Here is a 26,222-nt window from a genome sequence, read left to right as displayed (position 1 = left end):
GGAGCCCGGGAGCTTGCTCCCTCCCCAGAGAGGGGGTGTAGACCTCTCCTGGCCCCGCCCCGGGGCCCAGGGCTCTGGCTCCCACAGTCCCTGTCCAGGCGGGGCTGCCGGCAGGTGACTGGATGGCAGTGAGAAAGCCGCGGTGAGTGGGGGCGTGGGCCTCGGCAAGTGCACTCTCAGCCAATCGGCGGCCTGTCCAGCTGGTGTATTCAGTTACAAGCTGGAGATCACCCCATACGCCAACCTCCTTCCTACCCCTCCCCAAGCTCCATTCATTGGCCCCGCTGCACCGGGTCTGCTGGGCACGGTTTCCGTCAGCTCCTGTGCTGCTGCCTCGTGGGCTGGGGGGAGGCACCCCATCCCGGGGGCTTTGTCTGACGGGGCTGGGCCCGGGCGGGATGAGGCTGCTGGGAAGGCTGCTGGGGGTGCTGAGCTGCCTGGGGGCTGCTCTGGAGGGCTCTCCTGCCCCCCGCTGGCACAGCACCTCCTGCTACCTGGCCAGGTCCGTCCCCGGCAGCCCCTCGGGGTCCCTGAGCTTCCTGGGCAAGGATGCGCAGGGACTGGCTGTGTTCCATGCCCACTGGGATGGGCACGGGAGGCTGCGGGCATGTAGCCGGCAGGAGGAGCCGGAGCTCACTGCAGCCTTCAGCGCCCTGTGTGCGGGCGAGAGCTCCCGGGACTTCTTCGTCCACAGCCCTGGCCCTGAGCTGCGGAGAGCCCTGGCCACCCTTCGGAGCCAGTGGGGGGCCTGCCCACCGTCTGCCGGGAGGCCAGCAGGAGCGAGGGAGAAGCGAGTGGCGGGGCAGCGTGGACCACCCGGCCCAGGGCCCCCGCGGGAGAAGAGAGGCTGGACCGTGCCCGGCACACTGTGGTGTGGATTCGGGGACTCTGCCGGGAACTCCACGGAGCTGGGTGAGCCACGGGGGTGTGGGCTGGGGGGGCTGGGGTGGGGGAAGTTCAGGCTGTCACCCTGGCCTCCACTCTCCCCGGCTGTGTGTCCTTGAGGGAGTGTCTTAACCACTCTGAACTCCAGTGTCCTTATCTGTAAAATGAGGGTGACCCTACGTCTCATCATGGGAGGCTTCGATGAGGTCATGGATGGGAAAGGTCCTACTCACCGCGGGGAGTCCTCGTTAATCACCGTCAGGGAGGGGACAGGCTGGGGCGGATCCGGGGTCAGCCGAACCAAATCGCCATTTCCTAAGAAGAGGCCTTGTGAGCAGAGAGTGGCCAGTGGGGTGGACGCTGGGACCCAAGGGCCTGGGTTCAAATACCAGTTTAGCCCATCACGCTCTTGCAAGCCTGTTCCCTCACCAGGATCATGAAGTGGCACCTGCCTGCCAGGGCTGCCGCGAGCTTGCGTGTGGGAAGCCGGGCTCTTACGAAACACTCTGTAAAAGGCATTATTGCTCCGATGGCTTTTCTGCACTCTCAGCACAGCTGCCTGGGCCTGTGTGTGTGCGGAGGGCCAGGGGAGGACTTGGCCCCTGAGCTGGGGCAAACTGGCCTTCAATGTTTCATCATGCCAGCACCCAAGGTCGCACCCTGCCTGTTTGTCATTCCATTCCACACACGTTCATGGCCTTGTCGTGGTATTTGGGTGTGAGCGTGGGTCTGCCTCCACAGTTCCTCCCAGGCAGACCTCTCCGTGGGCCTGGGCTCCTGGGTAGGCTGCCCTGCATTTGAAGTTGCACAGCACAGGCTGGGTCTGGGTGTTCTCTTTAAGCTTTGAAACTGTGAGTCCTGGCCTAGCCGGTTTGGCTCAGTGGATAGAGCGTTGGCCTGTGAACTGAAGGGTCCAGGGTTCCATCCCAGTCAAGGGCACATGCCCGGGTTGTGGGCTCAATCTCCAGTAGGGGGTGTGCAGGAGGCAGCCAATCAGTGATTTTCTCTCATCATTGATGTTTCTATCTCCCTCTTCCTTCCTCTCTGAAAGCAACAAAAATCCTATATAATAAAAAGCTAATATGCAAATCAACCGAACAGCAGAATGACCGGTCGCTATGATGCACACTGACCACCAGGGCGCAGACGCTTAATGCAGGAGCTGCCCCTGGTGTTCAGTGCATTCCCGCCTCCAAGGCAGCGCTAAGGACGTCCAACTGCCATCAGTTGGACATTCCCCAAGGTCTCCCCTTTTTTAAAAAAAATATATTTTATTGATTTTTTAAAGAGAGGAAGGGAGAGGAATAGAGAGTCAGAAACATCGATGAGAGAGAAACATCGATCAGCTGCCTCCTGCACACCTCCTACTGGGGATGTGCCCGCAACCAAGGTACATGCTCTTGACCGGAATCGAACCTGGGACCTTTCAATCTGCAGGCCTATGCTCTATTCCCTGAGGCAAACCAGTTAGGGCCCAAAGGCTCCCTTTTATTACATAGGGCTCCCAAGGCCTGGCTGAGTGACACCTGCGCCTCGCGCCCCCTTCGAGTGCATGAATTTCGTGCACCGGGCCTCTAGTATATTAAATAAATTAAAAAAAGAAACTGTGAATCCCATAGAGGGAGACTGACTTGCCTGAGGCCACCGGGTCTCTGGTCCCAACATCACATGGGCGTAGCCAGTGTGTGGTTCCTGGGACCCTGATGAGCTGGTGCCCCCTCCACTCCCTACAGGTGTCTTCCGGGGCCCTGACCTCTGCTGCCGGGAGCATGACCACTGCCCTCAGAGCATCCCGCCTTTCCAGTACAACTACGGCATGCAAAACTACCGATTCCAGACCATCTCTCACTGCGATTGTGATGCCAGGTGGGCAGTGGGCAGGGGGCTGGGGCAGAGTTACTCAGCTCCTGGGTGCAGAGACTGGGATTCCAGAGCATCTTAACGGGTTCAGACAGCCCGGAACCACCATGCAAGTGGGAAAGCTGAGGGCTGAGTGGAGAAGAAACTCTTCATTTAAAAAAAAAATACTAGAGGCCCAATGCATGAAATTCGTGCATGGGTAAGGTCCCTGGTAGCTGCCAGCCGGGCCTCCATTCCCTGGCTGCCAGCTGCTGGCAGGGGCCTTCCTTCGTTCCGCACTGCCCGCTGGGGGTCAGCGCACCTCATAACAAGCGATCGAACTCCCAGTCGGTCGAACTCCCGAGGGGACACTTTGCTCATTAGGCTTTTATATAGATAGATATTTTTATTGATTTCAGAGAGGAGGGGAGAAGGAGAGAGAGAGAGAGAGAAACATCAATGTTGAGAATCATTGATTGGCTGCCTCCTGCACACTTCACACTGGGGATGGAGCCCACAACCCGGGCATGTGCCCTGACCGGGAATCGAACCCTGACCTCCTGGTTCGTAGGTCGATGCTCAAACGCTTGAACCACACTGACTGGGCAAGGGAAGGAACTCTTGGACCCATGCCACCTGCTGGTAGTGGCTGGTGGGCTTGGGGAGGAGCCAGGGGCCCTCTGTGGCCCGGGGACCTGAGTGCCGGCTCTGTGGCAGGTTCCGGCAGTGCCTGCAGAACCAGCGGGACTCCGTCTCAGATCTTGTGGGTGTGGCTTTCTTCAATGTGCTGGAGACCCCCTGCTTTGTGCTGGAGGAGCAGGAGGCGTGTGTGGCCTGGTACTGGTGGGGTGGGTACGTATCAGCCTCCTCTGAGCCCTTTCCCAGGGAGGGAGGCTTCTTGTCTGTCCTCCAGGGAATGATACCTCGTTCTCTCTGTCCTCTCCTCAGGGTGGGGCCCAGGAGGCAAACATCCCCCTCCCCCCTCCCCCCTCCCCCACACAACCCAGTGGGATGAGGGGTGGGACTGACCAAGCCTTGGTCTCCATGGAGATGAAGGGGCGGGGGAGCTTCTGGAAGCCAGGATTCTGGGTTACCAATTGCCATCAATTGCCACCTCCTAGGTGTAAGACGTATGGCTCCAAACCCCTCGCCCGCCTCCAGCCAAAGACCCTCTACAATACCTCCTGGCGCTCCCCAGCCATGGCCCTGACTCCCAGCCCCCAGAGCCCAGCCCCCAGCAAAGACAAGGCGGCAGCCCTCCAGGCCCCCGTGGCCTCCCCCAAGCTTGATCTGGCCCCCACAGCCTGGCGGGAGGTCACCCATTCGGGCCATCAGGGGCCTCCGGGTGCCCTAAAACCTCATGGTGAGTTCAGAACCTAACCTCGGGGGTGGGGGTGGGGTTCCTGAGGTGAGGAGGTGTCCCGGCCTCTGTGCATGTGGGGGGACGGTGCCTGTGTTACTCCCTTTCCTGCTCCACGCTCTTCTCGGGGTCTCTCCTTCCCTCAAGTCACACTGCAGCCAGAGGGATTTCCATAAGCTTCCAACTCGACAATGTCGCTGCCCTCCGAGCCCCCACCTTGGCTCCTGTTACCTGAACTGACAATGTCCCGACACCCCAGGGCCCTCGGGCACTGATTCTGTGAAACCTACTCCTCAGTCGAAACTTGAGTTTCACAAACTTCATTTGGTTCCTCAAAAGCAACTTGCTCTCTCCCACCTCTGGGCCTTTGCACATGCTGTTCCTTCTGCCCGGAGCACTCTCCCCTCCTCATCCTCTCTCCCAGCCGAGCTTAGCAGCCTCTGCCTCCAGGAGCCTTTTCTGAACACCCTCAGCGCTCTGGACCCCACTGTGTGTGTGTGTGTGTGTGTGTGTGTGTGTGTGTCTGAGCCCATGTGCTGGTGTTTCTTCTGGATGGCAGTGGGCATGGGGGTGGGGAGGCCTCCTGGGGGACTGGGCTCCCCTCACCACCACACCGCCCCCAGTCGCCCGCCAGGTCTGCCGCAGCTTCCGCCACCTGGACAGGTGTGAGCACCAGATCGGGCCCCAGGAGATCAAGTTCCAGCTGCTCAATGGTGCCCGAGAGCCCCTCTTCCACTGCAACTGCACGCGCCGGTGAGGCCTGCTGGGACCCTTGGGGGTGGGCTGCCCGCTGCCAGGCACTGGGAAGGGGCACCTGGCTGGCGAGGCCTTTCCCCAGCCTGAGCCTGCCTCTGCCCTCAGACTAGCACGATCCCTGAGGCTCCACAGCCCACCCACAGGTGCCAACATGCTTTGGGAGCTGCTGGGCACGACCTGCTTCAAGCTGGCCCCTCCCCTGGACTGTGCTGAGAGCAAAGAGTAAGTGGGAGCAGAGCCAGGAGGGAGGGGCACTTTTCCCGAGGGGGTGGGGCAGCCTGTGCCCGCCTTGTGCACCTGGGCCAAGTTAATGGGGCAGAGGTCAGGGACCTCTGAGCTCCATTGTCCTCTCCCTACCTGCATCTTTTTTTTTTTTAAATTATTTTTATTGATTTCAGAGAGGAAGAGAGAGGGAGAGATAGAAACATCAAGGATGAGAGAGGATCATTGATCGGCTGCCTCCTGCACGCCCCCTGCTGAGGATCAAGCCCACATCCCAGGCATGTGCCCTGACCGGGAATCGAATCGTGACCCAATGGGTCGATGCTTAACCACTGAGCCACGCCGGCCGGGCTGGGTTGCATCTTGACTCTGTCATTTACTTCCTATGTGACCTGACAAGTTGAGTCAACTCACCACACCTCTATGTTCTTATCTGTAAAATGGTCACAGAAGCCAAGGAAACGGTGTGTGTGAGGTGTACCCAGCCTAAGGCCTGTGGACATGTCGTTAAAACGCTTGCTTAACTCACAATCTCATTTGGAGTCTGATTCTCCAAGCCAGCCCCATGCTACTTGTCCTATTTCCCACGTGAGGAAACCGGCCCAGACTGGCCCGGGTTCCAGCAGCCGGCCAGCGGCAGAACCCCGGCCTCTGGGTGCCGGGCTGGTTTATTCTGCCCCCTTCTGGTATCACCACCCCCTCCCCAGCTCCAGCCCTGCTCCCCGGGGCCTCTGCTCCTGTGTCCCCAGAGCAGAGTGGAGTCCTTGGCAGCCGTGAACGCCTGCCCCACTTTCCTCTTCCCGCAGCTGTTCCAGGGGCCCCAGGGCCATCAGGGTGTCAGCTCGGCACTTACAGCGACTCCAGCAGAGACTCAGGAGCACGGGCACAGAGGAGGGGCAGGCACGGCCTCCGGAGCCCCCCAAGGCCCCCAGGTCATTCTATGACCGGTGCCTGCAGCAGATCCAGGCAGCTCTGAGGACCCAAGAGCAGCAGACACCCTGGAACCAGTGACGTCAGTTCCAGCTTTCACCATCCCGGACTGGACTTTGCCCGTGGCTTTGCTAGGCCCCGGGGGTCTCGGCCTCTTTTCCATGTGTCACACTGAAGCATGGCACGGGCTCTCACGAGGGGGCCAAGGCCCAAACACTGAACTAGGTCTCCTGCTGTGCTGGGTGACCTTGGGCTGGTGACCCAACCCCTCTGTGCTTGGACTGTGGTATTCAGGAGGCTCATTCCGATGCCCTGGGCTTGGGCCTTGCCAGGGCACTTGACTCCAGATGGGCACGGGGCGGGGGTAACGAGTTGCAGCAGCCTCCTCGGGAGGTACTGGGAGGAGGCGCCCGTACCTTCATGTTGCAACGGGAATACACGTCTCGGGGTCCTGCCCAGGGGAACCTGAGCGCCTGCGTGCTGAGGCCCGAGGCAGCAGGCAGGGAATGAGGGATGCCACAGAAGTGCCTGTGTCTGAATCCAAGATCGGGGGGGGGGGGGGGGGGGGGGAGGCACTAGAGAGAGACTTCCCAGCTCCCCTCCTCCCGGGAGACCCCTTCTCTGAACAGCTGCTGGCCCACTCATTCTGCCCCGACCCCAAATTCCAATCTCCCCTGTGCCTTTGAGCAAGGGGCCTCCTCCCCCAACCCGAGCCTTTGTTTCCTCCTTAAAAAAGAGCAGGATAAACAGGACCTACCTACCTCAGAGGGCTGTTGAGGGTTAAGTGAGCCAATGCATGGCCAGCGCTTAGGACCTAGTAAATATCCCCTCCCTCCAACGCACTGCCAAACCGTGCTCGGGTGTCTGATTTTGAGAGGCCTCATGCAACCTCTGGGAGGCCTCAGTTTGCTCACCTGTGAAATGGGACTAAGAACTGCACCGGACTCAACACCACCACTCAGGGCTGTGGTGCCGATTAAAGGGGATGGCATGTGTAATGTATACAGCTGGTGCCTGGTGCTTGTCAGATGCGTACATCCTCCCCTGAGTCCCTTTCTCTGACTCCCCACCCCCGCCCCCCCCCAGACTGCTAACAAGTTAAGAAGGAGTCAGGAGCAAGGCTAGAGAATTTAATTCCTAATCGATCTAGGATTGCCCTGCTCCCATCCCAGATGGGGGCCTAGGTAGGGCTTTGCTGATTGTCACAGTTGAGGTGTCAGGACTGAGTTTGAGGGACCCCAGTTGGCCACTCCTGGCCGGGACAGAGTGTCAGGTGTGGAGAAAGCTGGAGCAGCAGCAGGAGGGAGGCAGGTGGGTTTACAGATTGGGCCGGAGCGGGAGCCCACCCCAGCTTCAGGGCCCCAGGCCCCCTTCCTCCAGCTTCTGCCGGCCCTGAGGGCTGGGAGACAGGCTGTCGGGGGTCGGGGCCTCCTGGTCAGGTTCCCAGGGGCCACCACCTCCAGGGTCCACAGTCTCTAGGCGCAAGGCAGGCAGCAAGCCCAGGCTCCGAGGCACAGTTGGGGGGAGGGTCCAGGGACCAGGCAGCCCAGAGAGCCCCTCCTCACTACAGCTCTGGGTGCCTCCATCACTGCTGCCCCTGTTGGGGGCCACACAGGGCAGGCGACGGCTCTGGGGCGAGGGGCTGCGGCTGGTGCCCCGGCGTTCACAGGAGGAGGGCCGGAGGGCCAGGCCTGGGAAGCGGGCCAAGCCCGGGCTGCGGCTCCGGTGCCGCTTGGACTTGCCAGGGCTGGGGCTGCGGGACTTGGGTGCGAGCAGCTCCAGGGTGCTGTCATCCTCCTCCTCCGAGCTGGTCCCTGAGCTGTGTGAGCTGCTACTGGCCGACTCCGAGGTAGGCAGCGAGATCTGGTGGGGAGGTGGGTCGCTGGAGTGCCCCAATCCCCAACCGGCCACCAACTTCTTCTCCCCAGCCCCCAACTTCTCCTCATTAAACCCGAGGAGGTCAGGGTACATGTAGGGGGCCATGGAGCAGAATGTAGAGGCCGTGCCCTAGCCGGTTTGGCTCAGTGGAGAGAGCGTCAGCCTGCAGACTGAAGCGTCCCAGGTTCAATTCCGGTCAAGGGCACATGCCCGGGTTGTGGGCTTGGTCCCCAGTAGGGGGCATGCAGGAGGCAGCCGATCAATGATTTCCTCTCATCATTGGTGTTTCTATCTCTCTCTCCCTCTCCCTTCCTCTCTGAAATCAATCAATATATATATATATATTTTAAATGCAGAGGCCGGATCTCTGGCACCCCTGGCCCTGCAGTCTGGTTACTCACCTGGAAGGGCTCAGTGACTCCAATGAGGATGCTGTGGGTGTGGCTGTAATAGCCCAGGATGAAGTCTCCGTGGCCCTTGGGCAGCGAGTCCTCACTGAATGTCACCTGGTGGGCCCAGGGTATAAGCCCAGGTTGGGGTCAGAGCGGTAGCCACAGAACACCCCCCACCCAAAGGCAGTGGGGACTTCCTCCCCTCCCCGCCGCTTCCCTTGAGTACCTGGTAGTTGTTCCTGTCCACATCCTCGTGCTTGGCCCAGACGTAAGCCACATAGTCCTTGCAGTGGCGGAAACCCACCTGGGGTGACAGGAATCAGGGCTCTGACCTCTAGGGCCTGACCCCAGCACCCTCCCTGGGTGGCATCAAACTCTGGAGAAGCCGTGATCCCACCTGGGTACCCAGTTGCTCTCCTCCAGGCCCTTCCTTCCCCAAGTCACTGACCACTTCGCCCTGCTCACCCGGTACAAGCCGATCCAGTCCCAGGAGCTACGGGCGAACACGGTTTCCACGCGGTACCTTACCACAGCCTGCTCCGGCCGCACCCACTCTTCTGCCACCTCCAGCCGCACCAGGGGCATGTCGTCCCTGAAGGCAAACTGCCCAGGGGCGGGGGCAACATCAGCGAAGACCCTGTAGCATTCCATGCACCCTTGGGCCTGAGCCAGCACACATAGGCTGAGATAAGGGCCTTTGAAGCTACTGCAGAGACGGGGAAACTGAGGCAGAGCAGGTCTAGGATAACAGCTAGACTTCCTGCCTCCAAGCCCAGGGCTCTTCTGCTCAGAGCCTCCTTAAGGCGTGAATGAGAACGCAGCTTTGAAGTTCGTAGACCATGGGTTTGGCCCTGGCTCTATCACTGACAGTCTACAGGACCTTTGTTGAGTTTTTTCCTTTTTAATATATTTTTACTGATTTCAGAGAAGAAGGGAGTGGGAGGGAGAGATAGAAGCATCAATGACAGGAGAGAATCATTGATAGGCTGCCTCCTGCACGCCCCCTACTGGGGATCGAGCCTGCAACCTGGGCATGTGCCCTTGACCGGAATCAAACCTGGGAGGGACCCTTCACTCTGCAGGCTGACGCTCTATGCGCTGAGTCAAACCGGCGAGGGCTTGGTGAATTTTACAACCTCTCTGAATGCCAGGGCTCCTGTCTATACACTTGGATGATCTTACTGAACTCTTGGAGCTGTTCAGCAGATTCAATGAGATGCCATTCATGAAGCGTCCCATACACTTCCCAGTCCACAGCAGGTGCCCACCTAGCGATTTGCCTATATGCTAGTCAGGGAGACACGATGTGCTGGGTATTCCGGGGTAAGCCGAACACCCCTGAGTGGGCCAGAAAAGCCCGGGTAAAACGCTGGAGACCTCAGGTCACTTCTAGGCTCTGCTACTCGCTTATTTTTTTGACCTCAAGGAAGGCCCCTAGCCAACCCAACTCCCAGCTTCCCCTTCCGTATAGCAAAGAGGTGACGATGACCCTGTCATCAGTCCATAAAGACACTTTATAGCCACGGGCACCCTCCTCCCAGGGTCACCCGCATGGGTGGGGTTGCCGGGGTGGCAGATGGCCAGGGTAGTGGCCCCTCCTCTGTCCCTCAGAGAAGGACTCCAGTGGTGCCAGCCTCAGTCTTTTGTCTGCTTCCTGTTGATCTGGTTTCAGGTTTCCCTCCCGTGGCTTCTGAGCCAAACTGTTCCAGAAAAAAAAAAAACCCAACACAGCACATCCTCTCCCTGCCCCTGGGCTCCAAATCGCCAGTCTGGCCAGGTTGGGCTCTTGGGAATGGCCTCCAGGATCAAAACTTCCGCTAACACCCCCTTCACCTCCCTCCCCCCACCCCAACCCTCATTCTGATAGGGTTGCTTTTTGGGTTGGAGACTTGAGTTTTCTGAGCCTCAGTTTTCCCGGTAAGGAAACTGGGAGGAGAATTTGGACATCGCAGGGCCTACTCAAGGCATTCAAAGGGATGACATATGTCAGGTGCCCCACACGGGGCCTGGCATGTAGTCGGTGCTCAACAGGTAATGTTTACAGGGGACAGAGTCCCAGATGAGGAGGGGGGGTCAGGGAAGGACATCCAAGAGGAGTGGTTCTCGAGGCGAGGGTTAAACCTCATACCTCAGCCCTTTACCAAAGGTCACAGGGGGCCAGACACAGGCAGACTGTCTTTCCCAGCTGCGAATATTGGCCAATGTCCCACTGACCGACCATGTGACAAAGTTATCAAGGAACACATTCTCTGGCCTGCTGGGCTCCCCCTTATCAGATCAAGAGATCGGAGAGCCTCGCATTGGGTTTCAGAGCTGGAAGGATGGAATCTACCCAGCTCTGCCACTGAGCCTGTGTGCGACTCGGGGCACGTGTCTACCCGACTAGAGGCTTCAGTTTCCCTATCCGGTTGGGTTACATCGTCTCTGGGTCCAGTTCTGACATTCTTCCATTTCTCCCTCTTTTTACATTGGCAACTAGGGCCTCAACCCTCAACACAATGCTCAATTATAGTAACTATTCAGAGTTTAGCTTTGTATTTTTTATATCTCTACACCCTCTCCCCTTAACTACCTTACTCTTATAATGCCTGGCATGTTATAATGCCATATGTTATGATGGTTCATAAAAAAAAAAATAGCCCTAGCTGATTTGGCTCAGTGGCTAGAGCGTTGGCCTGTGGACCGAAGGGTCACGGGTTCGATTCCGGTCAAGGGTATGTACTTTGGTTGCAGGCTCCTCCCCGGCCCAGGCCCTGGTCAGGGCACGTGCAGGAGGCAACCAATCGATGTGTTCCTCTCACATCAGTGTTTCTCTCTTGTCTTTCCCTCTCTCTTCCACTCTCTCTAAAAATCAATGGAAAAATATCCTCGGGTGAGGATTAAAAATAAAATAAGTATGAATAAATGCTGCATGGGGTTAAAGTAAACATTTTGAGTTTGCTGGCCTTAATTTATGTTTGAATTTTAACATAAGTTGCCCTAAACCTTTCTTGGAAGAAGGGAGTTAGAGATTAGTGGAAAAGACCTGGGCTCTGAAACCAGACTCAACTGGGTTCAATTCCTAACTTTTCCCTTGACCAGCTGTGTGACCCTGGGCACGTGATGCTGTGTCTCTGAGCCTCAGTTTCCTCATATGAAAACGGAGATCGTAACCCACTCCCACTCGGCTTCACCAAATGGGGACGGCCAAGGGCAGGTACGAGGGGTGGGCTGTCGAATGCTGAGCGGGGCTTGGGGACGTCATGAGAAGAGGGTGAGGCCAGGACTCACGTGCAGGACGAACTGGGCAGCCACAGGCTTGTGGTCACTGACAGTGTATTCCATGTGGCTTCGGTAGCTGTGCTGAGTCACCTGGAGCCAGTGGCTCTGCTGTCCGGAGGGGCTTCGACCGCCACCTGGAACCTTGACCTTCCACAGGATACGGTCTGTCCAGGCTGGCTTCCGCTTTTTGGCACTGCGGTGGGCAGCGGGTGGAGGCACAGCCCTCAGCCTTGCCTCCCGTCCCTCTTCCCCGGCGTCCTTATCTTGAAGACCTCAGCCCACAGCCCCCCCCCCCCCCCACCTCATCCCAGAGCGGAGCTCACCTGGTATCGTATTTGTTAGTACCCACGTCAAACTTGAAGGTGGGTGCAAAGTTGAGGGGCCCCTCCTGGAAGCCCTTGAGGATGGGCCAGGTGTCCTTGGCCATGTTGAGCTGTGAGGGTCCAGAAAGGAAGAATTGGACCACAGCTTGGGCAGGGCAGGTGAGGGGGTCCAGGTGTGCTAGGGATTTGGTGGTGCAGGCTGGGGTTCCGCACCTGGTCCTTCTCCCAGAGCTGGTGGAGCTGGTTGTTGTCAATGGCGAACTTGACAAAGTGCAGGTCGTAGCTCTCGATGCGGAAGTTTAGGTCCCCGAACCAGAACACAAGGCTGTTGGGGGGCGGAGGGGGGGCGGGGGGGATGGAAGTCAGGGGGTCCATGGGGGTGGAAGAGCCCAACCCGGATCCTTCTCCACCCTCATCCAACCCGACAGCGCTGGATGCCCCTAGCGATGGCGAAGTGGCTGGGTGGCCGCATAACCCCCAGCCCATCACGGAGTAGCAGTGAGCTGTGCATCTGGAAATCTAGGTTCAGACCCTCAATAAGGCTCTACCCCTCAGCAATGCGCCACCCTGCAGGCTCGGGCCCATCAAACTTACCAGCATTCCGGTTCCTAGACGAGGTGACCCACCTCATCAGCTCCGCCTTTCCCCTCCAGGCCCACCCAGGACAGTATCAAGTTCCCCCTTGCCCATTAGGGGGCACGCTCCGCCACCAGCCCCGCCCAGGCCCGTACTCGTGGTCCAGGATGCCTTGCGCCCCGGGCCCCTGGAACTGCTGGAGGCTCAGGATGGTCTGGAAGTTGTCCTTGCGCTGCTCCGCCTTGTCCATGTGCGCGGGCAGGTGGCAGTTCAGGAAGCAGAGCATGTGCCCGAAGGCCGCCAGGCGCACGCTCACGCCGCCCTTGTTGCCCTTGGGAGGCAACGTCGGGCAGGTCACGGGCGGGGTCCCGGCAGGAGGTGAGGCACCGGGCGGGACGCACGGGGGAGCGGAGGAGGCTGGGAGAGGGGTGGGTGCTAGGAAAGGGGGCAGGGCCCTGGGACCCCCACCTGCAAGGACAGAAAGGGGGCGGGGTCTAGAAAATAGGCTGAAATTATGGGCGGGGCCAGGGAGCGGCGGGCCTCAGGGTCAGGGCTGGAGTGTGGGGAGGAGCCCGTGACCGCGCAGGGCGCCTGGGGACGCATCCGCGGACCCCTTGGTGCTCCGTCCGCGCCCGGCCGTTCCCGCGCGCTCACCCAGTAGCCCCCCAGGCCGGTGCGCGTGCAGTCGGTCTGCACGTCCCGCAGGAAGGGCAGGTGGTAGTACTTGGCGAACAGCAGCAGGATGACGCCCTGCATCCGCACGGTGCTCACCTGCGGGGCAGGCGGCTTGGCGAGGGGCGCGGCCCGACCCCCGCTTCCCCGCCCCGGCCCGGGCCCTGGCCCGTCCTTCAGGTCTGCTCCTCCATCCTCCCTTTCCACAGACCCATCGGGCCCGGCCTCCAGGGGTCTCTGCCCATCCGGAGAGCCCGGGAGGCCTTACCAGCACGAAGTTGAAAGGCGCGAGCGCATCCATGAAAAGCTCGCTCCACTGATCCGTGAAGAGCGCGTCCTTGAGCCTCTTGTTGATCATGGAGTTCACTTCCTGCAACCTGGGGTCGGGGGTGAGGTGAGCCGTAGGGTTGAAGGACGCCCTAGCAGCACCTCCCGTGGGTGAGGGTTTGGGGGGAGGGGGGCACAAGAGGCCGGGGAGAGGGTTCACCCATCCTGTCCCCTCACCCTATGGCGATCATGTCTGTCCTGTCGCTGTCATCGCTGCCACCGCCCAGGTGGAGGAGAGATGTGACGTCGTGAGGGGGCATGGCGGTGCCCACATTCCACGTGACCACAGTGATCCTGGTGGGGGGGGGCAGAATAGGAGGGGTTACTGCTGGGTGCCACCCTCTCATCTTCCATCTCCCTCCCACAGGGCTCTTTGTGGAGAGGGGAACTGAGGCAGGTGTGGATGGAAGCCCTCAGAAGGACCCTCAGTGGGCTCGTATCCCTCCCTCCACACCCTCCCACGGGAAATCGATTGAGATCAGGGTGGGCGAGTCCCTTAGGAGGGCATGCTGTCTTCCGAGTGTCCCCGAGTGGGCCCAGCACCCCAAGGATGCTTCCCAAGGGAGGTAAAGTAGGATGGAAGGATGGCTAGTCTCGGGGCTCAAGCCCCCACACTCCTCCTTGGAAAAGGCCCCTCACCAGAAGCCAGGGTCGCTCTTGCAGGTGGGCTGAGCTGACCAAGAGGAGGAGGACGATGAGGTGGGTGTAGAAGATGAGGTGGTGACTGGGGCTGGCATTTCTCGGGGCTGAAAGCTGGGGCTCAGGTGCCCACCAGGCCCTGCACCCTGGGTGCCAGGCCTGGGGAGGGCCAGCTCAGGGGCTGGGGGCACACAGGGGGAGCGGTTGGGAGAGCGGCTGGGGGAGCGGCTGGGAGACCGGGGTGGCTTGGGCAGAGGCGGGGGCACAGTCTGAGCTGAGGAGGCCCCTGGCCGGAAGGTGGGGGACAGCAGTCCTGGGGAGCGGGTGCCAGCCTCTGCAGGGCCCTGGCTCACATCCAGGGGCAGCATCTGGGTTGGCCGGGGCAGGACAGGATCCTCAGGGCTGCTGCGGGGGGCCTCGGGCCTGGCTCTGAAGGAGGGGGAGAGCCGGGGGTCTGGGGGAGATTGGATCAAAGATGGGGAGACCACAGGACTGGATGCCTGGGCTGGAGACTGGCGATGCCCTTCAGAAGGGGGGAGAGACCTAGGGGCGGGGGCATCCCTCTGTTTAGCTGGTGTCGGTCCCACAGAGGCCGGGGCTGATGTCATGGATGCTGGAGCCAGGGTCTGTTCCTGAGAGGGCGACAGAATTGGACTGGGCATTGGGGCAGAGCTGGAGGGAGGCTGCGGGTGCTGCTCCTCAGGCGCCAGGGCCAGGCTCAGGCCGGAAGTGGCCAGAGCTGGCTTGGGTTTCACGGAGGCAGGTACTGTCTGCTTCTGGTCCCTAGATATTGGAGCCAGCCTGGGCCCCAGGGTGGCTGGGGGCAGCCGTGGTGCGTCTGGGACAGACATCACCAGCCGCCCCGGGGATGCCGGAGCCAGGATGGAGCCTGATGGAGCTGGAAGAGGCTTCGGCGCAGCAGCGGCAGACACTACCAGCTGGCCCACGCATGCCGGGGCCGGGCTGGAGCTGTGGCAGATGAGAGCTGCGTTCTGCCCTCCAGGGATAGACGGTGGAGCTAGGAGGGGTCGAGGAGACGCCAGAGCCAGCCTTGGCCCCTCGGAGGAAGGTGGCACAGCAGCACGTGGCCCCAGAGGTGCCAGAGCCAGCCTCGGTTCCAGGGGCACTGGCGCTGCGCTCTCCTTGGCCGGGAGCTGAAAACTCGAGTCCACCTTGTAGAGGACAAGGTAAAGACACAGGGTAACCCTAGCCAGTGGCTTGGGCCCCGACTTCCATGTGAGACCCCAGAAGACTCCATCTAGCTAAGAAAGGTACAGCTTTCCAAGGAAGTTCTTCCTCATGTCTTACCTCAATCCATCCTGCTGCAAATCAGCTTCTCTTTGGCAGGGAAACAGGACACTGAACCGTATCCCCTCCCTCAATTCTGACACCTCTGTCAGAGTCCGGGAAAACTAAGACGCCTGACTCCAATGAGGCAGAGTGCAGTCCGAACCTTCCTGTCTGGCACCCACTCCCTGGCCACCCTGGAGTGTTGCGGGGGGCTGGAGCCGGCTTTCCTGGGCAAATTCCCTGCCATCTCTGCTGCTCCCATGGTCAAGGGCTTCTGGCCTGACACCCCACATCTGCTCACTCTGGACACCCTAGGTCCAGCCTGCTCAATCCCTTCCTTCTTCCACAGCTCCCAGGAGCCCTCAGGGCCCCCCAGCACACATTTCACACCGTGGTCACGGCCCTCTCTGTCCTCCTCACCCATCCCCAGAACCCCATGCAGGAGCATGGCCATATCTATCCCAAGCCCAGCTCTGTGCGACCTTAGCCAAGTACCTCCATGCCCAGGGCCTCAGTTTTCCTGTCTGTAAAACAAAGGAGCTTGGTGAAGGGTCCCTGGCCACACCTGGTTCCTGGAATACCTTAGTCTCATTTTTCTTCCCCCCTGCATTTATGAGCCCAATGTTTGCTAGGATTCTACTTGAGCCCCACGTGAGATTCTCTCTTCGCCAAGTGAGATTCTAACATTCAGAGCCAGCCCGGCATTCATTGATTCCGGCGTCACACCTCTCTGTGCCCAGGTTATGCCCTCTTACCCTCCTCACCTTCTCTCCCACTCGTGAGGACCGGCAAGCAGCCTCCTTCTGTCCAGCAGGTAGAATGGGGGTCACCCAGCCCCTGGAGGGACCTCTTTTTTTCTCCCCCATCTGTCTCCTGTTTCTTGTCCTCTGCCAGCGAGGGCAGAAGATTTACATTCGCCCCGGGGTGGCCCCATGCCTGCCTCCAGAGACGCGGTCTGCCTGCATCCCATGTCCTTCTCGGTCCAGAGAACCTGAAACTCTGCCTCCACCTCCCTCCCCAAACTCAGCCCGTTAAGGCTGCATTTTGGGCATCCTCCCTGGCTTCAGGTATCCCGCTGTGCACCCCCACCACCACCAGCAGCAACCACCACACCGCCTCCAGCACTAACAACTTAGACATCCCAGATGTCACAGTTTTAGTCTTCGGGGACAAGCCTCCTCATTTTGCATGGGCTCAGAGAGAACAAGCAACTTGGCCAAGGTCACACAGCAGAGCTGGAGCCCAGCTAGGTCCCCTAGCACCACCAGCCCAGTGTCCTCCTGGGGGCTCCTGGAGAGAGCTAACTCCATTTCTCGCTGGATGTCCCATCACGGGCCCCCGCAGGCCCCAGGGGGCCCTGTTCACCCAGCCCTGCTCAGTGGACAGCGGGGAGTGCCAACCCTCAGCCAGGGGCACTGGGGTGCCCGCAGTGTGTGTGTGTGGGGTGTGGGACCAAGGAGCAGGAATGGAGAAGCTGGGCTTTAAGGGTCTTACCTTGGAGGGTGCTCCAGTTTGGAAAGCCCCGTGGGGCATGGGCAGGGGGCCCAGGCCAGCCAGGGTCCCTGGCCTCCTGCTGCCACTGCTGCTGTGGCCCTCCATGTCTGCAGCCCCTGGCAGCCCGGGCTCCCACAGGCTCCGGCTCCAGCTCCTCTGCTCCCGGGAACCAGTGATGTCATCAGCCGCTTCAACCTGCTGAGAATTTAAAGGCACAGGCATCCCAACCTAGAGGTGGTCAGGGCCAGGTGGCCTACCCCCTGGGAACCCTTCCAGCTGACTGCTGAAGGGGGAACGGTCCTGGGGGTGTGGGGAAGTGTGCTCATTGGCTTGGCCTGGGTCCCACCTGGCAGCATGGAGTAAGCTGTCTGTCTGTCTGTCCCCTCCCACCCCCCACCAGTAGGCCTGGCTGGCCCTTGCTCAAGGGAGGGGCATGGACACACCTGAGGGTAAAGTAGAGACAAGCCACTGGAAGTCAGTACCCCCTTCGGGGCCTCAGGGACACCTGAGTCCCTACCCTGATCCTGTGACCTTCCTGGTGTCCTGCCAGCTCAGGACTTGCCTCGGCCCCCACCCTTGCTCCATTTTCAGGCCTCGGTGCCCGCCCCCTGCCTGGCTCTATCCTTCTCATCCCAGAGGCCAGACACCCAGGCTCTGGCTACTGGAGTCCTTTCCCACCTCAGCCTCAGCGCGGCCCCTCCTCTTCTGCTGACACTTCCGCTGCTGCCCGCCCTGGGACGTCCCCACCCACAGCCAGGCCCGTCCCAGCCCCGGACCTCTCAGCTTTCCTTTCTCCTGTACTCGGTGGGTGTGGTTTGGGAGGGAGACACGTTCAAGGTCACCTCGTCAGCTGAGGAGGTCTCCTGAGTTTCAATGAGGAAAGGGAGCGCCCTTAGTAACCCAAGACCAGTACGAGCCAATCGGGGTACCGGAGGAAGGGAATCGGGCCATAGAAGAGCCAGCAGTGGGGGAATGGACTGGCAGGAGGGCCCTGGGAGCTCCTTTGGCCAGAACCTAGCACAGGACTTGATGTTCAACAGGCCCAGGGAAATGTTTGTTGAATGAATGAAGGAACACATGAAAGAAAGAAGAGCCCTAACCGGTTTGGCTCTGGATGGAGCGTCGGCCTGCGGACTGAAAGGTCCCAGGTTCGATCCCGGTCAAGGGCATGTGCCTTGGTTGCGGGCACATCCCCAGTGGGGAGTGTGCAGGAGGCAGCTGATCGATGTTTCTCTCTCATCGATGTTTCTAACTCTCTATCCCTTTCCCTTCCTCTCTGTAAAAAAATCAATAAAATATATTTAAAAAAAAAAAAAAGGAAAAGAAAAGGAAGAGAAGAAGGAATGAGTGACCACGTTCCGGGATGTCTATGGTTCCTCTCCATCTTCTTCCTCCCTATTCCCATTCGTATCTGCTAAGCAGTCCCTGCAATCCCAGTTCCCCCGGAATGGCTTAGCGGGATCCTGCTCAGCTTAGGAGGAAAATGTTCAGCTTTGTGCTTCTGCATTCTCACAGGCCCGTGTGGCTCCCTACACGAAAGTCATGTGGACAGATGCCTTTCTGCCCCTGGATGGGCTTTTCACTTCTGTTTGGCTGCCTCTGGGTCTAATCTGTGTTTCTGGGCCAGCGACTTTGCGAGGCTGGAATTCGCAGAGGGGGAGACCCAGGTCCCCTCAGGGCCCTGGGGCAGAAGGGTGTTTAGATGGTGATGGTGGAGGTGATGATAGTGGTAACGGGGTAGTGACTGTAGTGGTGGAGATGATGGTATATGTAATTATGATGATGCAGGTGCAGGGCGGACAGTGATGGAGGGGGCAGTGGAGCTCATAGTGATGGCAATAGAGGAGGTGATAACAGGGCTCAGATGGTGGTGGTAGTGGAGGTAGTAGAATGAAGGGGTGGGGGTAATAGTGAGGAGGGCGGTGGTAAAAGTGGAGGAGAGATGGGCAGAAGAGGTAGTGGGATGTTATGTGGATGGGAGAAGAGGTGGTGATGGCGTCGGAGGTGGGGGTGGGGGTGCGGGTGAGGAAGGAGGTGAGAGTAGACATGAGAGTGGTGTGCAGGCCACCAGAGAGGGAAGGAAAATGTGAACTTATCTCGTCCAGCCCTCTGACTCCTGTTTTATCGATGGGAAAACTGAGGCCTGGCTCCCCCACCCCCCTGCCCCCGCCAAGAGTACTCGGCTTCTGAGAATCCAGGTCCCCTGGAACCAGTCCTCAGGCTCAGCTCTGGGGGCGGGGAAGGCATCAGTGCCATTTGGAAGCCAGGCAAATGGCATGCAAATGAGTGTGCCGAGGGCTCCTGGGCCCTCCGGATTTCCCCTCCCTGAGCCTCTGGTCTTGACTTACTTGGGAAAGTCACTTAGATTCCTGGTGTGTGTAAGGAGGTAAAAACAGCTGATACCTCCCGAGGTGGCTGTGAAACTTCAACGAGATAGTACACACGGAGCGTTTAGTACAGAGCCTGGTACAAGTAAGTTCTGGAGTTCTCATCATCAGTATCATCACCAACCTGCCCATTTGGTGGATGTGGAAACTGAGGCCCAGTGTAGTTGTATCCCTGGGGGGAAGGGGAAGGGGACTCTGAGACCCAGACATGGCTTTACCGGGGGAAGAAGGTGGGGGGCGGATCCCAGCTGAGAAGGGAGTGGGGTAGGAGCTATATTTGAGCTGCTGGTGTGATGACTAAGGAGGTTGATAACAGGCTCTGGGGCTCAGGGCGGCAGGATGGGGGCAGCTGCCAGGGAGAACCGCCCCCCTGCTGCACAGAGCTGGCTCTCTCCCTCCCCGCACTCCAGGGGATGGGGCGCGCACTGAGGCACAGGGTACAGCGTGTCCGGCCCCCTTCCGGAAGCTCTCAGTGCTGACCTTCAGGCCGTTTGGGTCGGGAATAGGGAAGTGTGCCCGCCTCCCCCCATGGTGATTATCTTGGTTACTCTCCATAGTAACCCTGGAAGGTTGGAAATACGATCCCATTTGACAGAGGAGGAAACTGAGGCCTGGGGACCACACAGCCGGTAGGGGACAGAGCAGGGGGTTCCCAGGGAGATAGCAGATAATTTTCCCCCACAGAGATGAACACTGAACCCCTTCTTTGAAGGTGAGTCCACGTTGCCAAATTGAAAAGAGAAGTGCCCCGGCGAACAGAGGGAGCAGCAGGTGCAAAGATATGGCTTGTGGAAGGTTCTGTCCGTGAAAGGATGCAAAATTTGGACATACGCCAGCATGGCCCTGCGGCTCAGAGCAAGTACACCGTAAGCAGGTGTATACACCTTCCTCTTCCCTCCTCCTCTTCCCCTAGCTGCCTCCCAGGGCTCCTGTGAGTGGTAATGTCCTTCCTTTTATGTCCTGGTCACCCCGACCAAGGCCACGCAGTGAGGGAGGCCACACCGTGGCCACTGAGAAACAGCTGGAGAGGTAGAGGATTCTGCATGCACCGGGGGAGGTGGAGACGGGGAGCCTTCATCAGGGAGAGCTGCCCAGAGGAGGAAGTACACTGGGCATCAATCAGGAACTCAAGACTTCACGCCAGGGTTCCTTACTGGTGCCAAGTGCCACATGTTATGTCACTGTCCCTGTGCCCCCGGGGCAGGTGACATCTCTACCTCCTGTCGAGCCTCTCAGGAAATGGGCTCAAGGAGGAGGGGTGACTTTCCCAAGGTCACACAGCAGGGGCCGCGCTCAGGCATCCCTCCTCCCTCTCTGCCTCTCCCCCTCCTCCTAGGCAGCCTGGCACCCGCTGTCAGCTGCTCTGAAGTGAGTGGCTATTTTTATTCTGGTGCGAGGGGATCGCAGGCAGCAGAGCCATGTAGGTTAGAAGGCTCTAGGACACCCGGCTTTCACAGGCAAGGAGAGGCTCGTTGCAGGGACGTAAGCTTGCCTACAAGTCGGGCGGGCGGGGGGGCTCTTCTTCCTTGCAGGCCCACCTGCCTTGGGCTCCCAGGTCTTCAGAAACTTTTTTTTTCTTGAGCTCAGAACAGAGCGTAAAGCCGGATTGAAGCCTCACCCTGATCCCAGATCCAACTTGAGCCCCAATCTTGGTGTTAACTGAGCCCCGATCCCGTGCCAAGACTAAGCCTCTCTATCCCAGCTCTAGACTGAGCTCTGCCCGTGGCCTTAGGTTGAGCCCTGACTCTAGTCACATACAGAGCCTGATCCAGTCCTTACTAAGTCTGATCCCAACTTGAGACCTGGATTCTGGATCCAGATGGAGCCCTGATCCTGGCCTAAGGCTGAGTCATAGTCACAGACTGAATTCTAACCCTAGTCTACACTAACCCTTGACATTACACTGAGCCCTAACCCCAAGTTTAGACTGAACTTCCAAGTCTAGTCATGAACTAAACCCTGGAACTGGTGGAAGACTGAGCCTAATCAATGGACTGAATCCTGACAATAAACTGAGCTCTGACCTGGGGTCACACAGCTCTGGCCACACACTGACCCGTAACCTCAGCCTGTGCATTGAACCTTGCCGAAAGCTGAGCCCTGAGTGTAGTCACAGACTGAGCCTGGATCCTGGAGAGTGAGGCCCAAGCCTAATCATCACTGGCTGAGCCCTGACTTCTGCTCCAGATTCAGTTCTAACCCTGACCCCAGGCTAAGGGCTGAGCCTGATCCGGTCTGGGCCTGACCTCATCACAGACTAAACTCTAAGCCCAGCTCCCTCCGAGGAAGCCTGCTGGCCTAGATTACAAACTGCCACATAAGGGAATGGATTACCAGCAGTGATTGTTCTGGGAGATCGTGGGCCTCCCATGGCTGCCAATGCCAGAATGTTCCCGGTACTGTTGTGGCCAGTGTCTCTCTCACTGGTTCCACCGGCTAGCTAGTCAACCCTCAGCAGCCCAGGCTGTGGCCCCTGCAGGCCACGGCATCCAGGTTAATGCAATGAGAGTGGTTTGATGGCATCTCGCCAGTGACCGACGTGGCCCAAAGGGCATTGAGGCTTGGTTCTGTCAGCAGAAAACCACAGGCTCCATGGGGCCTCTGGCTTCAGCCACTCTGAGGCTCTTGCTGGGATGGGGTGTGTGTGTGTGTGGGTGTGTGTGTGTGTGTGTGTGTAGAGGGAGCCCATTGTTTTTTCTTTTTTTAAAATGATCATTGAAGTCTTTATTTCTTTAAATATTTTTATTGATTTCAAAGAGGAAGGGAGAAGGAGAGAGAGAGAGAGAGAAACATCAATGATGAGAGAGAATTATTGATTGGCTGCCTCCTGCATGCCCCCTACTGGGGATCGAGATGGCAACCTGGCATATGCGTGGGCAGAGAATCCAACTGTTACCTCCTGGTTCGTAAGTCGAAGCTCAACCACTAAGCCACGCCAGTTGGGCACATTGTTGTTGTTTTTTAATATGTATTTTTATTGATTTCAGAGAGGAAAGGGGGGAGAGAGAGAGAGAGAGAGAGAGATCAATGCAAGAAAAAAACATCGATCAGTTGCTTCCTGTGTGTACCCCAACTGGGGATCGAACCAACAACTTAGGTATGTGCCCTGTCCAGGAATCCAACCCACAACCTTTTGGTGTACGAGAGGATGCTCTGAACCGCCTGGCCAGGGCAAAAATGTTATAGTTTTAATTTATTTTAAAATGAGAAGAAAAAAATGAATATATAATAATGAATCCAGCCTGGAGTATATTCTTTTTTATCAAAGCAGTTGTAAAATCCAATTTTTAATATGGTTTCTTAGTGGAGAAAGGGGCCCAGAAAGGCAAAAAAAAAAATGCCCAGGGGGTCCATGAAAATCCTAAGGCAGCCTTGGTTTGACGCTGAGAAGAATCCTGAGTCCCAGTCTCAATCCAGTGGGAAAGCACCGTGATCAATTTGCTGTGTCTGTCTTAGGTGAGAAGAGGGGAGGTGGTATTTGGATCCAGTCCTCTTTGGCTTGGTGAGATGAGCCCAGAGGCATTTCAGGTTCAAATCCCAGACCCACAACTTAATCATGGTTGACCTTTTCTGAGACTGTTTCCTAACCTGCAAAAGGAAGTAGTTCATGGGCCTTTTGTGAGGTAAGGAATGGAATAATGAAAACTAGCACGGTGCCAGGGACTGTTCCAAAACCCTTCTACCCTCGCAGCTCCTGCAGAGCACGTCATGTTCCTATCGCCACAATGTGTGCGTTAGGAATTGAAACCCTAATTGAAATTAAAAAAACACCATAAGCCAGGACTCCCCAGGCTCCAGTTTCTTCTTGAAATCCGTGTCTGCCTAGAAACTCCCCTGTCGGTCCGCATCCCGCCCGCGCCCCCTGCAGGCGAGAGGCGGTGCTGTCTGGCCGCATCCTGCACGAGCGTCCAAGCCCTCGGGGGGCAGAGGGAGGGTGGACACTCTCAGGACAAGGAAAGTAAAGGCCCGAGGGCCGGTGAGGACCCGGAACCCCACCCGGAGCCAGGCAGAGGGCCCCCCGCGGGCCCTGGGGCGGGGACCCGGAGCTGGGGGCGTGGTCCCTGGCGGGGCGGGGCGGGGCCTCGAGCAGGGGCGGGGCTAGCCTGCAGGGGCGGGGCTAGTCTGCAGGCCCAGACGTGGCGCTGCGGCCGGGCGTTGCACCTCCAGCTTTCGGATTACCTTCCTGCGGGTCCCGATGCGCCTCCCGCTGCCTCCGCCGCCCGTGCTGCTGCTTCTGGCGGCACTCACGGCCGCTACCACCACCTTCCGGCCCGACTGGAACCGTCTGCATGGCCTGGCCCGAGCCCGGGTGGAGGTGAGTGCGTCGGCGGCCCCCAGCCCGGGAACCACCGCCCCGTTCAGGTCCCAGGACTCTCCCGACTCCCAGGTCCCCATTGGGTCGGGACCATCCCTCTCACTCCGAAGCCTCAGGACGCCCTAGCACCTACCGTGGAAGCCCGAGACACTCGATCTTGCGGCCTAGAAATCCGAACTCCTCCCCAACTCCCTACCATATGGTGGGTCCCAGACACACTGACCCTGTCCCCTAACCCTTCTCTTGGCCTGTAACTCTCCCAAATCTGCCTTCTGGAGCCACCCCCCCCCCCTCCCCCAAGCCCCATCGATACACTTTTTCCTGGAATTCCTCCCCCACTCCAGTTCCTGATGGTCTCTCCCTTTGCCTGGGGGAGGGAAGGCTTTCTGGGTGCCCCCCTCCCCCCATGCAGGAGCCAGAGAAGGGGCCTAGGAGCTTCATTACCAATACTTACTCTGCAGCAGCCCTCCCCACCCCACACCCCTGCCAGGAAATCCCCCACCAGAGTCCCTGTCTTGCTGTGTGACATGAATCATCACAGCCCCTCTCTGGGCCTTAGTTGGCTTTCTGACAAATGGAGGGGTAAGAGGAAGAGGGAGGACTGCAGTGGGTGGTCCTGGGGTCTGGAATCCTGCTGGGAGGTGCCCCTATACCTTTAGGGAGTGTGGGGAGGGGACCTCCCATCCTCCCACGTTGGGGAAGCTACCAGATGGTCTGTAGGGCTGGGCCCCACGTGGCAGGGAGGGCCAACCCTGCTGGCAGCAGGGTAGGGACCAGATGGCAGGTGAGTGCCCAGGGCAGTTCTGAGCTGTTTCCTTCTGTTCTGTCCCACCCTGAGGCTCAAGGGGCCAAAATCGAGGCCCAGGTCTCTACTGCCTGAGAGGAGTAGGTGATCATTTCTTTCTCTTGGGCACTGAGAGCGAGTGAGTCAACAGTCAGCCAGATGTGCAGGCCAGAGTCCCAAAGACCCGTAAGTGCCCTTGGGGTTGGTCTCTGGCCTTGCCCTCTTTTCCCTTGGTATTCCCAGGCCTCAGTTTCCCCATCTATACAGAGTTCCCCCTTCTGCCTACAAGAGGCCCCCACCTCCACACCGTGGGCACTGCTGCTCTAGGGGTAATCCACAGGCTGTCCCACCTGGGAGATGGCAGCGCAGTGGCCTTGGGGACATGGTTGGGGCAGGTGTGAGGTTGCTCCTGACCTATCCCATGTTGTCGCCCTCCAGACCTGTGGTGGATGACAGCTGAATCGCCTGAAGGAGGTGAGTTGGAAGGAAGGGATCCCCAGTTTTGTCTCCCCTGAGCCTTTTGGGGGTGGGCAACGTGGTCCCAGTGATCCGGTCGGGGAGGAACTCTAGGCTTGGGTCACTAGGCTTCGGTTCCCCTTTGGGACCTGGAGTGGGTGGAGGTCTGACGCTCTGGTTCCTCCCCAGGTGAAGGCCTTCGTCACCCAGGACATCCCACTCTAGTATCCTTCTTCCGTGCTGGGGAGGGCCCGGGGGGGGGGGGGGGGGGGGAAGCTGGGAGACTCTCCTTCCGCTTAATTTCACGGATAGGATGACAAGTGGAACTGGTGGGCAGTGGCTGCCCAGAGGACTCCGAGGTGGTCTTCATGTTGGGCAGGCAAATGAAATCGACTGACGATGCCCTCGCCAGTTCAGCCCGCGGACTGAAGGGTCCCTGGGTCCATTACGGGCATGTACCTCGGTTGCAGGTTCCCTGGCCTTGGTTGGGGTGCGTGCAGGAGGCAACCAATCGATGTGTCTCTCTCACATCGATATTTCTCTCTGACTCTCCCTCTCCCTTCCAACAAAACAAAACAAAACAAACCCACAAAACAACAACAAAAGAAACTGACCAATGAGGACTGACTGTCACAGACACAGGAATGGAGAGGAGGGCCCTTCACTCCTTGGGACCCTCATTTCCTCACGTGTACATGGGGGTCGCTGCCTTGTCCCGCCACCACCCAACCTTAACTCTCCAGCCACAACCTGGAGATGAAACACCTGCCTGGGGCCGACCCTGAGCTCGTGCTGCTGGGCCACCGCCACGAGGAGCTGGAGGTGAGGCCTGGGGAGGCGATGGGCGTGGAGGAGGCGGGGCGAAAGCCGGGCGGGGCGCGCTGACCCAGTCCCTCCACCGCAGCGCATCCCACTGAGCGACATGACCCGCGAGGAGATCAACGCGCTGGTGCAGGAGCTCGGCTTCTACCGCAAGGCGTCGCCGGACGAGCCTGTGCCCCCTGAGTACCTGCGGGCGCCCGCGAGGCCCGCCGAAGGCGATCCGGACCGTGGGGACCTGTAGGTCGGGGAATGCGCCCCCCACCCCCACCCCCGCCCGAGCCCTGGGGGCCCAATGAAGCGCTCAGCGTCCCGGGAGCCCCTCCCTCGCTGAGGGCCGAAGCCCCGCCCCGGAGCCGGCAGGGATGGAGTTGAGGGTTCCTCTCAATTCCCCGTTATTCCCTCCCACGGATCCCCCTTTAGCGCCACTAAATCCCCTTCCGTCTTAAAAGAGACTCGACTCCTTCCTTGCTGCGGGTGGGGGTGGGGGCGGGATGGGTACAGGAGGGGGGTGGGGAGTGGGAGACCCCCCACCCCAAATACCGCAGGATCCCCAACTGCCTAGCTCCCCGCGGGGGCAAGTCGGCGCACCTTGGCGAGCTGCCCTCCATCCATTC

The 26,222-nt window shown here is 59.1% G+C and overlaps 3 protein-coding genes across 8 annotated transcripts; 2 read left to right on the top strand and 1 right to left on the bottom strand.

Annotated features, from left to right (window-relative positions):
- Positions 1-398: 398 nt before the first annotated feature.
- Positions 399-6,536, top strand: PLA2G3 (phospholipase A2 group III). The gene is made up of 7 exons (XM_070399661.1): positions 399-912; positions 2,619-2,751; positions 3,442-3,576; positions 3,846-4,087; positions 4,708-4,837; positions 4,946-5,062; positions 5,869-6,536. Exons 1-7 carry the CDS (start codon positions 399-401, stop codon positions 6,071-6,073), a joined length of 1,476 nt encoding a protein of 491 aa, XP_070255762.1. The 3' UTR covers positions 6,074-6,536.
- A 572-nt stretch (positions 6,537-7,108) lies between these two features.
- On the bottom strand, positions 7,109-17,537 carry INPP5J (inositol polyphosphate-5-phosphatase J). 5 transcript variants are annotated; one of them, XM_070399566.1, is made up of 14 exons: positions 17,523-17,537; positions 16,845-17,042; positions 14,061-15,232; positions 13,599-13,715; positions 13,363-13,471; positions 13,077-13,193; positions 12,578-12,753; positions 12,060-12,171; positions 11,847-11,956; positions 11,533-11,716; positions 8,728-8,865; positions 8,489-8,566; positions 8,272-8,376; positions 7,109-7,855 (listed from the first exon to the last, which is right to left on the bottom strand). In XM_070399566.1, exons 2-14 carry the CDS (start codon positions 16,947-16,949, stop codon positions 7,346-7,348), a joined length of 3,033 nt encoding a protein of 1,010 aa, XP_070255667.1. In that variant the 5' UTR covers positions 16,950-17,042; positions 17,523-17,537; the 3' UTR covers positions 7,109-7,345. The 5 variants fall into 5 exon arrangements, with proteins under 5 accessions (XP_070255667.1, XP_070255665.1, XP_070255666.1 ...); XM_070399564.1 differs by having other exon boundaries at positions 17,288-17,529; XM_070399565.1 differs by having other exon boundaries at positions 16,845-17,039; positions 17,288-17,529.
- Positions 17,538-23,351: 5,814 nt separating this feature from the next.
- On the top strand, positions 23,352-26,056 carry SELENOM (selenoprotein M). Of its 2 annotated transcripts, XM_070399251.1 has the most exons (5): positions 23,352-23,546; positions 24,769-24,804; positions 24,976-25,010; positions 25,530-25,608; positions 25,691-26,056. In XM_070399251.1, the coding sequence occupies exons 1-5, from the start codon at positions 23,427-23,429 to the stop codon at positions 25,847-25,849; spliced, it is 429 nt and encodes a 142-aa protein (XP_070255352.1). In that variant the 5' UTR covers positions 23,352-23,426; the 3' UTR covers positions 25,850-26,056. The 2 variants fall into 2 exon arrangements, with proteins under 2 accessions (XP_070255352.1, XP_070255354.1); XM_070399253.1 differs by lacking the exon at positions 24,769-24,804.
- Positions 26,057-26,222: the final 166 nt, after the last annotated feature.

The sequence above is a fragment of the Myotis yumanensis genome, unplaced genomic scaffold (genome assembly GCF_028538775.1).
Source record: "Myotis yumanensis isolate MYYU_CA2020_CCGP unplaced genomic scaffold, mMyoYum1.0.hap1 SCAF_19, whole genome shotgun sequence".
NCBI classification, from domain to species: domain Eukaryota; kingdom Metazoa; phylum Chordata; class Mammalia; order Chiroptera; family Vespertilionidae; genus Myotis; species Myotis yumanensis.
The sequence above is the reverse complement of the archived record's forward strand: the minus strand, read 5'-3'. Positions and strand labels throughout refer to the sequence as shown.

Bases quoted from the DNA above. Each gene is read 5' to 3' on its own strand.
- INPP5J (XM_070399563.1), bottom strand. From the start codon at position 17,066: ATGCCTGTGCCTTTAAATTCTCAGCAGGTTGAAGCGGCTGATGACATC. The intron at 8,866-11,532 runs GTGAGTCCTGGC...GCCCCTGGGCAG, and splicing joins CTGCCCAGTTCGTCCTGCAC to TTTGCCTTCAGGGACGACAT. The intron at 8,377-8,488 runs GTACTCAAGGGA...TGGGCCCACCAG, and splicing joins TGGACAGGAACAACTACCAG to GTGACATTCAGTGAGGACTC.
- SELENOM (XM_070399253.1), top strand. From the start codon at position 23,427: ATGCGCCTCCCGCTGCCTCCGCCGCCCGTGCTGCTGCTTCTGGCGGCA. The intron at 25,011-25,529 runs GTATCCTTCTTC...TTAACTCTCCAG, and splicing joins ACCCAGGACATCCCACTCTA to CCACAACCTGGAGATGAAAC. The intron at 25,609-25,690 runs GTGAGGCCTGGG...CCTCCACCGCAG, and splicing joins ACCGCCACGAGGAGCTGGAG to CGCATCCCACTGAGCGACAT.
- PLA2G3 (XM_070399661.1), top strand. From the start codon at position 399: ATGAGGCTGCTGGGAAGGCTGCTGGGGGTGCTGAGCTGCCTGGGGGCT. The intron at 4,088-4,707 runs GTGAGTTCAGAA...CACCGCCCCCAG, and splicing joins GGGTGCCCTAAAACCTCATG to TCGCCCGCCAGGTCTGCCGC. The intron at 4,838-4,945 runs GTGAGGCCTGCT...CTCTGCCCTCAG, and splicing joins CACTGCAACTGCACGCGCCG to ACTAGCACGATCCCTGAGGC.